This window comes from Plectrocnemia conspersa, unplaced genomic scaffold (genome assembly GCF_051122295.1).
Source record: "Plectrocnemia conspersa isolate PC_06_02 unplaced genomic scaffold, ASM5112229v1 ptg000009l, whole genome shotgun sequence".
Taxonomy (NCBI): Eukaryota; Metazoa; Arthropoda; class Insecta; order Trichoptera; family Polycentropodidae; genus Plectrocnemia; species Plectrocnemia conspersa.
In genome coordinates, this window is record NW_028277173.1 from 19916251 (window position 1) to 19929185 (window position 12935).

At 27.6% G+C, this 12935-nt stretch overlaps 1 protein-coding gene across 1 annotated transcript; it reads left to right on the top strand.

The window, feature by feature from the left end:
• The first annotated feature begins 370 nt into the window (after positions 1-370).
• Positions 371-7300, top strand: Osi5 (Osiris 5). Its single transcript, XM_088192908.1, has 3 exons — positions 371-1215; positions 1415-1524; positions 6995-7300. Exons 1-3 carry the CDS (start codon positions 777-779, stop codon positions 7196-7198), a joined length of 753 nt encoding a protein of 250 aa, XP_088049034.1. The 5' UTR covers positions 371-776; the 3' UTR covers positions 7199-7300.
• Positions 7301-12935: the final 5635 nt, after the last annotated feature.

Genomic DNA, 12935 nt, shown 5'->3' on the forward strand with positions numbered 1-12935 from the left:
TTAAAAATATACATGTTTATGATTTTATTGCATTTATATGTTAGTGTCATATATTAAAAAATTGTAAATAAAAGTCTTGTTTTTAATTTTAATTGCATCTTATGTTAGATTTTGTAAATTTTATTTAAATAAATATAATATATTGAATTAAAAATGGGCCGCCGGGCATTGCGGGGTTTGGCTATGAATAAATTGAAGTACCAATTTACATTACAAATGTACCATGATCAATGTGCTATGTAAAATCACTTTTTGCTGTAATTCACGAGCAATCTGGGCATAATCAAGAATTGGGGCTGATTCATGATTCGTTAATCGTTTTATTATTAAACGCCCATAAAATAAAGCCGGTGCTCTTTCATGTGTCGTTGAGCAAATTTGATGAGTGCACTTGTTCTTTGGGCGCAACGGTTCACCAGTAATTGTCTTCACCGACTTTCACGCAAATCTTCGAGGCCGGGGCAGAACGCAAACGGGAGAAAATAAATGACGAAAAAATAAGACAGTGGTACCACAAAAAGAAAAGGAAGCGTTTTCGGTTTTATCGTCGAGTTAATGGACCATGATAGGCCTCAAACCGCTGGTCGGTTGTTCGTGCACTTTGTTTACTTTTTTTGTAATTCTTCTATTTGGTTCGCTCCACCTACTTTTGGCGTTTTGTACATTTTGTACACCTTTTTGCGATTATTCGCTATATAAAGTATCAGTGAACGGAATCAGAGCTTCAGTTTTGTGCACAGAGTTGACATAGCGGTTGCATTATTACAATAGAGACAATGTTCAAGTGCCGTGTAGTTTTGCTGGTGCTCGCTTTATCTGTCTCTTGCCGGGCACAAGACGACAAGAAGCTCAATTCTGTCGAAGGAGAAGAAAATTTGGATAATTATGGATTTGCAACGTGCGACGAAAAGGACACGTCCTTATCCTGCCAAAGTATCAGAATAGCCAGAAACGTGCTTCAGCAGTTAATCAGAGCCAAGAGCACAGATGGAGTAGCTGACGTAAAATTGATCGAAGGAGTCGAATTGGTCAAGACGCGTAATTTAGGAGAAGGTGGTAGGAACCTCAACGATGGAACGATGCTGGGAAAGTTAGCTGGATATCTTCAAGAGCACGAAATCCGAGTCAGGATTCCAGATCTTCTCGGTAGAGAAGGAATGAATGGAGTGTTTTCCGAAACGCTCAGGTCGTTTAACAAGCAAAGTGATCTAGCCGGTAAGCACAAATTGCTTAATTTACCTCATAATTAATATTTATAAAATTCGCGCTCATCTGCGTAACCGGTTTTAGAAAATAAAATCTCAGTTAACGAACCATAAAAACAGTTTTAATGAAATGAAAAATATTTTACATAAATTAGTATGTATATAAACATTAGGATTATTATATAATTTATTACTGATTGCATAAGCAGAGACTGGAAGAAGAAAGAAGGGAGGTCAAGAATTCTTGCTGATGGGACTTATGATGGCAAAAACTTTGGCAGCCATCGGTTTTGGAGGGTTGGGTCTTCTTACAATGAAGGTAAATACTTTAATTTGAACTTTGCGTCATTATCTTTTTTTTTATTACCGATAGGGAAAATAATTGAGCTAACTGGGTTAGCGATAAAATATTTTGTTCAAAGAAGTTTTTTATAATGATAATTTAACGTAATTTAAAATAACAGTTTTATATTATGTTTTATTAATTAGCATTGATTTCATTAACAACAATTTGGGCTAAAACAACATGAAAAATGCTGGAACTTTTATCAAAAAATACAAGTACACAATTATCACAATATTAATATTACATTTTGGACTTTTTCTAAAAAAAATTTTAGGAAGCGTTTTTCTTACTCTTTTTCATCAAAAAGTTTGTGACCGTAGAAAAAATATTATTTCTTTGTATGCTTGCTTAGAGCCGGCCCTAGCTTATTTAGCGCTCAAGGCAAAAATTAAGTTGCTCCCATACGATGCCAAAAAAGTGGAGAATAAAATTGATAATTGTAGGGGATAATACTAAATAGTTTTAGCCACGTATGAAATCAAAGTAAAATAATAGTATCCCTTTTAGTATAAGAGGACCGAAATATATCCATAATACAATTTAATTTTACATGTTTCATATTTTTGTATGATATGCACGAAGTGTCAACATAATAATCAATTTGCTTTATCTCAGGCAAGTCTAACGGTACTTAACAGTTCCCAGTAATTAGGTTATTTAGCAGAGAAATGACCGCGTCGCCGCGGCCTATTGCCTTCTTTTTTATGATAGGGATGGCTGGCGAAATTAAAAAAAGCAAGTATTGCATACAAGAAATTATTTTTACTATTTGTACATTTTTATCTACATTCAGACATATTTGTACCCAAATAGTACACGGAATAAGCTTCATTAAACATTTGTGTTAAATATTACAATAAATAAGTTTAATATTCCTTTACATTTTAGTGCATTCCCTTTTTAGGAATGTAAAATTATTATCTATTTATATTTAAAAAGTTGCAAATAAAAACCTAATTAAAAATGGCATTATTAGAACCCTAGTGTAATTGACATGTTGTAGAAAATAATTTATAAATAAGTTAAACATAAAAATAATAGGCGTTTTAGAGTATAAAACCTTAACCTCAGATATTATCCACTAGCTCTACGAAATAATTTGAAGCTCTCTTTAATTCTAAGTGGTCACTGATCGTGTGCACGCGGTTGCGTTTTAAATATTCTTACAATAATTGTTTGAACATTTTTGAAAGAGATGATACATTTTTATTTTGATTTTTTGGTGTGCAGCGTGAAAGAAGGAACTCAAATAACGACTTATAATTTTTAGTCCTTTTGCCAGTCGATTAAAGAATTTTCTTTTTTTTTTCTTTTGATCCGTATCCTCGTTAGTTACATACATTAGTATATTAAAAGGTAACTATTACATATATTCTAATTTACTAATGTAAAATAATGATAATTTTGACTTAAATAATTATTGAAAGTTGATTTAGCTGTCACTGTCCTTAATATTTTAAGGAAAGAGATAATTTTTTATTGATATTATATTGACATAAAACCATTGACTCTTGTTTCATAAGGCCTGAGAAAAAATCCTTGAATTATTTTTTTTTCTGAAAATATTGAGACACTGAGTTGTTCCTAGAGTCGGTCATAAATCTTACTTTGCCATACAATATTTTTACAGTGTTAATCGTTTTTTTTAATAAACATCACTTTTTCTATGCAGCTATTTTTAACCAACAGATTTAACCACTAGCTGTTTTTAAAATAACTATGATCGTAAGCCATTATACGTTTAAATTTGTTCGACATTATATATATGTGTGTGTAGGTATTTAATGTATTTGAGCTACATTCCATCTTGTAACTTCCGCCTTTGTCCTTGGCCTGTTAGTCTAATGATGCACTTGTGGTATTGCGGCACTAATATCACTCATTACTGTCATATATGCACCCCTTGTGTTTGAGACTGCTATTCTCAGAGACATTTTTTATTGTCTTATGTAAAAATAACCAGCATGTTTATTTCTACCACTGTTATTAAATTCAAATACATATAAAATAAAATACGAGAAGAACATAGAAGTTTTACACAAGTATTGAATTATAAGTTATATTTATCCACGCTTTTACCATAAATAAATACGTTTTCGAGCTCCGAACTGTATGTATTTGTTACAATGAATGTCATGAATAATAAATTAAAATAAAGGCGATAACTCATATTTGTAATTCAGAATAGAAAAAATGATTTAAAGCGATTATTCTATTTTAAGTATTCATTTATATTTTATAAAGCATTGTATTTATATCATAGATCAAAGATTTACTTACTTTTATCTCCAATACATATTTTTTTATTTAATTCTAAGATAAAATTAACCGGTCTAGTAGATGTTAAAGACCTTTCTTGTATTTTTACGGTTGAAAGTTCAAAAGAAAAAAAGGTCACGAACATAGAAGCAACTGGAACTGATTTTAGACGGACGTTTTTCTAATATAAACCCGCCATTATTGATGCCAACGCCAGGTTGCCGTACATACCTATTTGTATATATTTGAGAAGCAATGTGCGCGTTGAGGTTTTACGAGTTAAAGTGTAAAAATATATCGTCAGCTTTTAGTAGGAAAAAATCCTATGTAAATAAAATCATCTAACCTATGCTGTAGTGTCGTTTTAATTTATTTCCGACAGCGTGAAATAGCTTTCCGTAATGTTTTCCGGCGAACAATTTTATTTTTATTATGAATGCTTAGAATACGCTTAATGCTTTCATATTATAGAAGTGTATATATTGGCTTCACTTACCTAAGGTATCATGACCTATTTCACCTCCTGCAGTATTTTACGACTTAGCAGCGGGATAAAACTGGTCCTTTATTGTGTATATACCCAGTTACTTACGCCATTATTAATATATTTATACCACTTCTGTAGATGAACTTATACAGGATTTTAGTAATATAATACATTTATAATTAAAAAATCAGAATAATAATAAGTTTTTTTTACTGAATAGTTACAGAAATTTTACTTTTATTTTTTTCATATTAGTAAATTAGATATGAAAAATATAATTTAACACAAATAAAATAACAAGCAATACAAAAATATGTTCTAGAAGTCTTGAAACACGATAAAGGTGTTTTGAATATATGTAGATACCTAGTGGTGATAAATTTTCTTACCTATGATTTAGAGATTTTATTTTGTAATGTATCTTTAGTAAAGATTTTTTTAATGCGGGATAAAACACATTTTTTAAACGATTTATTAGAGTTTAACTTTTTAAAAGAAGTAGGGGAAATAAGATCCTAAGTTAACGTTGTTGCTTTATTTTTGTATAATATAATTTTGTATAAAATATAAGATTATATTTAATGAAATCAAGGTAGCACAAAATATATAATAATATATGTTATATACAATTAAAATAACGCAGCAAATTATGTTTGATTTATAATAAAATAACGAACTTTTTTTTCAATAGATATAAATAAAAACAATGGTTTCAATTGTTTCTCTTTTCTCAAAAATATTTTATTTTCTGTTAGATTATATTTCCGTTATTATTTAATCGGTTTTTATTACGATAAATAGTCTACCATGCTAATTAGTAATCAACTTGGCTTTTAACTGTTAATGTTCATCAGATAAAGAACTTTAATTAAACTCAATATAATTAAAATTTACATAGGATTGCCAAGTAGTAAATTTTTGCAATATTTTTTTGATATTTAAATATTTTAAAGGTGTTTTATATATAATATTTTACTATGTTATTAATGATTGTACATATAATATTAATATTAGCGAAAATAATAGCATAGTTCGTAGCGTAGTAGCGTAGTCCATAACGTCTCAGACTAGTAACTCTGAAGTTACGGGCTCGAGCCCCGGCAGCTGCACTAGAATTTTTATGTATAAAAAATGCGCTATTATAAAAAAACTGGCTACAGCTATGGTGATAATTATTGTTTATCAATTGAATTACATATAATAATTTAGAATTAAAAATATAGATGTCACCGATTCCCAGACATTTATTCTGGTGGTTAATACTTACTTTGTAGGTATTCATTATATCTGATTGACTTTCTTAGTTGCTACAGATTTACCCCATTGTAATGCACTAGGCTTGCGCTTGTCAGGTTACACCCGAAGATTTAATAAAATATAATTCAAAATGTCTGTAAATACTCAGTGCATTTCAAGTTCAAACGTATTAGTACAATATATTAAAAAAGCTGAAGAAGTTTTAATAATAATATTATGGTGTTATAAACCAATATGTTAAAAGTAAATTAGATATGTTAAGTAATAAAATTAATAATAATATTTTTAATAATATATTTAAGTTTATAAAAAAAATTATAAATATAAAAGCAGTAACCATCAAAACCAAATCTAAAAATTAATAAAAAGTAAAAAGATTTTATGCTTTTCTCCATTGTCTTTATATTCTAACTGCGAATGCAGTAGTCGGCATTTACAATCGAATGAGAATTTTCCACCATTCAAATTGGTCACCAAGGAAATCTCGAAAACAAAGAAAAAGTACTCGATAAATTTCCAACGTAGTTTTATGGTTGAACGGCAGTCATATTGTTTGTGTGAACATAAAATCCGACTCCCCTTTGGTTTTTAAATGCATTTTCGTTAGAAGTAATATAAAATAAGTGTGTGGGTGTGAAATAAAATGTGATTACCTTAATATAAGAATATATCTGAAAGAAACAGTTATTTAAAACTATTATTATTTTATGTATTATAAATTAAATTTTTAATTTACAATATTACAAAGTAGCATTGACGTGATCATTAACTCGCGGCCTAATTAAATCATACAGATTATTATAAATAATTTTAATAGAAAACACAATTAGCTGCAAGCTATGTAAGGTAAACGGTTCATTTAACTTATTTTTTCACTGTCAATTATAACGGATGTTTTTTTATGCAATTTTACATTTGGTGTTCCGAATTTCACTTACACGCATTTTTAAAATCAATACATTGACAATTTCATAAGTGTCTTAATATAATACATACATACTTATAAAATATACTTTTGATTGCAAATCAAATAATAAAAATACATAACAAAAAGTATGATGCATGAATTTTGTAGGTTAGATGAGATACAAATATTGCTATAGAAAAAAGTTAAAACCAAATAGTTCAGAAAAAATAGCGCCAATTAAAAAAGTTAGTTGAAAAAACAGAACCGTTATAACAGGTTGGTCCATATATTTTTGATCAATTTGGATTGATCGATCGAAGTAGTACTTACTACATAGTATGTTAATATTTTTTATTAAAAATAAATAAGATGTAATACAATCAATATATTATTTAATTATTTAAAATTAAACATTAATTTGATGTAATATAATTTATGTGCTATCGGAATAACTTAAGATTTTTATGTTATTAACTAATAAATTATTTTATGTTATGAAATATGTTATTAAAATGAAATAAAATTGATTCTAGGCTTTAATGGTGTCAGCAATGGCGTTGATGCTATCAGCAATCATTGGTGTTAAAAAATTAGCCTCTTCCGGTGGAGATGATGGAGGACACCAAGTTCACTATGTTCAAGCACATGACCACCACAGAAGAAGAAGAATGTTAAGTGATGACGACTACTTTCAAGCACCGTACAAAGGATGGCTAGACTACATGACCAAAAAATGACTTTCAACATAAAATATAATTTATTTATTTAACTTATCCGTATCGTAAGAATGTGCTTTGTATTTTATATAGAATATTAATTAAAAAATAAATATGCCAGCACCACTTTCTTTTAATGTACATAAATACGTAAAGATCCAAGAATGTCGAAGGAAATCGTTCAGGATAGAAATCAGGACAGTAAGTTCCGGTTAAAGGAATTTCAAGTGAGAGCAAGTGGAAGCTATAAGGCCGTGACAAAACCGGAACTCATTTGCTCGCAAAGAACGGTAAAAGAAACACTGTTTAAATGCAGAATAACAAGAAGCGCTTACTGATTAACAGCAATTTTAATATGATATTAATAATAAACATATAATATGTGATGCAATAAAATTCTTTAAAAATAAGAAGAAATAGAACATAAATGATTAGAAAATATCTTAAAATATTTGAGACTTATTTTAAAAATATTTCACAAAAATTAATAACTCAAAACCTTAATTTTAATATGAATTTATAGAAAACTTTGTGCGGTTTTATTTAAAAAAGTATCAAAAATTATAATATATTCCTAAATTATATGATACATTATATCGGTTTAATAATAAAAAATACCGTTAAATTTAGCTAAATATGATTTTAAAGAAAACACTTATATCTTACTATAAATACACGCTAAAGCTTAGATTTTTATAAGATTAAAGTAAACATGAGTTTGAAAATCGATACCGAAAGAAATATCCTCTTTTAAATCTAACTGCTAATACTTCTCATTTAATTTGTGTAGTGAACTGAAATATTCTAAAGATGCTTTTTAACATGTCTCTTTATTAATAAAACTTTGCACTGTGAATAAGCATAATGAAAATACTTTGACTATACTGCGCTTCAAACATATTCATTCTGATGCTATTTTTTAAATGTGTCTAGTGATGTTCTTAAAAACCCTAAATATGCTTTTTCATAAAACTAAAACAATGCTACTAATCAATTTTAATATAATACAATAATATAAGCTTTACTAATATATTGTAAATATGTATAACGAAATACTTTTACTATACTTAGCTTATGTCTTATTTCTTCTCATGCTTTTTCTTGAAATGTTTCTAGGGATCATTTAAAATATTCATTGTAAATATCTAAAATATACTTAATAGAAATCTGTCTAGTGATATTCTGAAATATTTTAAAGTTGCTTCTAACATTTTAAAACCTTATACGTGTCTCCTTCTTGGTATAAATTAAACTATGCTACTACAAATAATATACTTTTATTCAACAAAATCTACAAATACAAAGTAAATGAGTGTAATTAAGCAAATTTTATAATACTTATAAAATATTATAAAGTTGCTTTTAACATCCTTATACTAAAAGAAAGTCTCTTTATAAATAAAACTCAAACAATGCTATTATAAAATTTTATTTTAAAACAAACACGCTTTATTATTACACTTTAGAAATAGAACAGAGATACCGTTTCTTTATCACGAATTACTTTTGATGCTGACGATATTCTGAAATATCCTAAGAAGATGCTTTTATTTTATTATTTTAATCGATTTTTTTTTCAATTGATTATATGGTAACTTTTAATTTTTTAAAATAGAGCAATATCTTGAACTGAAGAAATGTTTTTCTATAACGCATTTATCTTATTATCTATTTGATACTTTTTTCTTAAAAGTATCTAGTGATCTTCAATAATATTCTAATGATGCTTTAATCATAAAACTCAAAATATATTATTTTAGTACAATAAAACAAGCTCTTCAATACACTGTGAATAGATTGCACTAAGATATGAAGCTTATTCTTGTTCCAAATAAACACATTAAATATGCATTAATGCTAAGAGGAATGTCCCTTCTAAAAAAACTTTAACCATTTTATTTTATTGCAATGAAACAAGCTTTAAAAATTTACCGTAAATAAATTCAACTGAGATACTGCTCCTAACATTCCTTTATCATATTAAGCTGTTTCTTATAATGTGTCAAATGACCACCTAAAGTTTAATATATCCTTTTCTAAAATTAATTTGATCATATTAATACATAAGAAATTTGCATTTTTATCACTTAATTTAAATATATTGCAATTGAACCAGCTTTTTAAATACAAAATATATACTGTAGCTTACATTTATTTTTATCCAAAATTAGTGTTAATTGATTTTAGTTTTTAGCATATCTAAATTAAACACTAAGTATTATATCATACAATTTCACTCTTTTTCATTGAAGAAATATCGAATTAATTAAACTAAAATACTGCTATAATATTGCATGTGATGTAAATTCTTGATATATGCTAAATCAGAATATTAAATATCCTAATAGTTTTTAATTAGATATTATTCTACCACACATTTTTATGTCATTACCAAGCAAGTATTTTATATTTAAAATAATAATCTTATATATAACATAATTGAAGAGTAATAAAATTATATAAAAAGCCACCTGTATATAAAAAAATAAACCCACATTCATATTGGCGAGAAAAACATTAAATGTAAATGTGTGTGAGAGCAATTGGATGAATGTAGTTGACGCAGCAATGTCTGATGGACCCAATGACCTAGTTGCTTGAAAGTAGCTGACCGTTCAAGTCCAAGGTAATGACTACTTTCCAACCTGCTCAACAACTGCTCACCAAGGACAGGTAGTGAGAATGTGAGTACGCCGGTCAATAAGGATGTGTGCGAACACGTTATCTATATACATACATTCATACATACGTATTTATATAAATTTAAATTATATAAAAATTAGAATATATTTTGTTTAAATGTATATTGTACTCACACATATTTTGAGATAGATTAATTCATGTATTTATATTTAATTTACACTAGTTCAGTAGAAATGTAGCTGTAAATTCACGAATTATCCGTACAACAAACAAGTTATTATTGATAGACATTAACTGTAAACACGAGCGAGCACGGTCCACCAAAAAAGATAATTTATCCAGCACAGCCTTAACTATTTCAAAACCGGACCTTTTGTGAACTGGTTCTGAATCGAAACCGTCAATATGATTAATATGCGGAGTCCGCTCTCTGATCACACAGCTGAGAAGAAACCGAGTTGATGAGCGATCTGTAATAGCCGAGACGTCGATCAAAGGGTGGCGCCACTAAATAAATCTTCTGAGGTCATACAAGAGCAAAGGACATGGACATGTGTACTGTACAGCAAATAATTCGTCCGTTGCACCCTCAGAATATGGCAGTTCTTGTTCTGGCAAAATGAAAAATTGTTCATATAGTGTCGCTATCGCAGAGCACCTTTCCTCTTTAATGCTTCGGTAAAGTGAGCCGATGATAAAACGTTTCGAGCTCTTTATAATGCTTCGAAATGACCCACTTGTAACTATGCTAAGAAACTGGTGTTGCGTGCAATTATTTATAAATCAATTAAAATAGCTGTACATCTCTATGGTTCTTTGGCGCGAGAGAACACATAAAACATAATCACGCGCCTACCGATTTTATTTTTATTATTATTTAAAAATATATATTATCAGTAATTGTTGAAATGAACCGTCCAATATAAGTTCAGTATTAACTGGAACAAATTAATGCCAGGCGCTTACAGGTTATATTTAGAAGAGGTAGTATTTTGCATTAAGGTAAGAAAATTGCATATTCGAACGGTGTTTAATCGTGTAAACCTGATTCATTCAAAACAAGTTGGATTAAATTGATGGGAAGTATATTGCTCTTAATATGATATTAATACGAGTGGTGAGATCATATACTTTATACATTATGGCATTTTTTGTTGAACCTCAGATAGAGATGGGATAAATATATGATCATAGTAGACTGAATCAATACTATAAACAATAAGATCATATATTGTACTATTTTGATATAATATATATTTTGGCTTAACTTTAATATTTCTCGTAATGCATTGTAAATAAAATAAATACATTTTCCGTTAAAATGGAAATTGAAACGCATTGAAGCTAGATAAACCTGCGTGATTCCGTGTTATATTAGCTGCTATGAAATGGTCAGTGGAGAGGAAAACTTACAAGTTTTCACGTTATTACTAAAAATGTAGCAAAAACTGTAGCAGCGTTGCAAGTGCATAAAATGCACCTCCAATACGTTCAATACAATTTTATTTATGTATTTATTAATAACTATAACAAAAAATATGATAGATTAATTAATAAAAATTCCATGTAAACACATTGTATACACATATATAATAATTAAAATTACAATAAATAAAATTCACAAAATCATATATAATAAATACTGATAACAAATAAAAAAAATTAACTGTTCCTAAAAAACATATTTATATATGATTTTAAGCTTCTTAGATATATAATAGACCAATTTTATCATAAGTACTAGTAATATTTCGATCAAATAACTTTTATTTCTGAATTTTTTTTTTATAAATTTAAAATTTTAACAATTCAATCTTATGTGAAAAATTATTTTAGCTGGACAAATATTTTTTATACATATTTATTTTTAATTTAATATCAAATAAAACACTCTTATAACTTATATTAAAATATTTAAACTATTAACGTATATCTTAAGAGCAAAATTAAAAAAAAATATATTTTGATTTTAAAATTATTTAATAATAAAAATATATTTAAAATCAAAATATATAAAATACAACATCCGTCTTTTTTTAAACATTTTATTCATTGTCATCTTATAAATAATAATAAATGTTAGCGTAGCCCGTAAGGTATATAGTAGCAACAAAGAGTCGACGGGTTCTAGTCTCAGCAGTAGATACGAATTTGTATTTAATAAAAAACCGGCAGTAGCTGCCAAATCGCATTTAATAATTATAAATAAAAATAAACAAAACAAATAATAATTATATATGCTATATATATGGACGTCACAGATTCTCAGTAGATATTCATTATGTCTGATTAACTTACCCAGTTGATACAGATTAACCTCATTTTAATGCTTTAGACTTACGCCTATCGAATAACAACGGAACATTTAAAATCGTAATTTTCAAGTCAATTTGTATTTATTTACTATTTAAATCAAAAATTAAAATGAGTATAAAAACTATTTTGATCTAAAAAGCATATACCAAATATATTACTTTTGTGACAATATATAATTGTAGGGATAGAAGACGAAAAATATTTCTAATTAATTATAAAGCATAGTAGCTTTACATCTAGTTATAAACTATTAATTAGCAATTGCTCTCACTATAATAAAAGCGCGGGTGTTGAAAGATTTTTTGTTTAATTAAATTTAACAGAAATGGATTAAAGCAAAGGAGAATCATGAAGTTTTAATTCGGAGACCACATTATTTTCCTCACATAGTAAAGTAATTAATTAGAGTGAATACAAAAATGACTTACAACTAGATATAATATAATATATCATACATAAAATATATTGCGTGAATAATGTTAAATGAAATGTAATTTTATTAATAATTTTTCATTATAATTAGGAATTAAACTTGTATTGCTATTATTATCTGCCATTAGGTCATTTTTATTACGTGACTAATATTTGCACATTATTTGCTTAAAATATTAGGTAATCCCAAAATGAATATAATTTTAATGAATCAATTTTATTAATTTCGTTACCATCAAATTGTAAAGGCTTTGATGTAAATATTCCTATAGATTTTTTATCTCATCATCTGCATTTTAAATTATATTTTTTTGTCTAGAAAGTGTTGCATTGATCACAATAAATATAATTCATAAGAAGCAGGGTC

Excerpts from the sequence above, each read along its gene's own strand:
- Osi5 (XM_088192908.1), top strand. The coding sequence starts at position 777 with ATGTTCAAGTGCCGTGTAGTTTTGCTGGTGCTCGCTTTATCTGTCTCT. Across the intron at positions 1,216-1,414 it reads CAAGCAAAGTGATCTAGCCG|AGACTGGAAGAAGAAAGAAG; the intron begins GTAAGCACAAAT and ends TTGCATAAGCAG. Across the intron at positions 1,525-6,994 it reads TGGGTCTTCTTACAATGAAG|GCTTTAATGGTGTCAGCAAT; the intron begins GTAAATACTTTA and ends AATTGATTCTAG.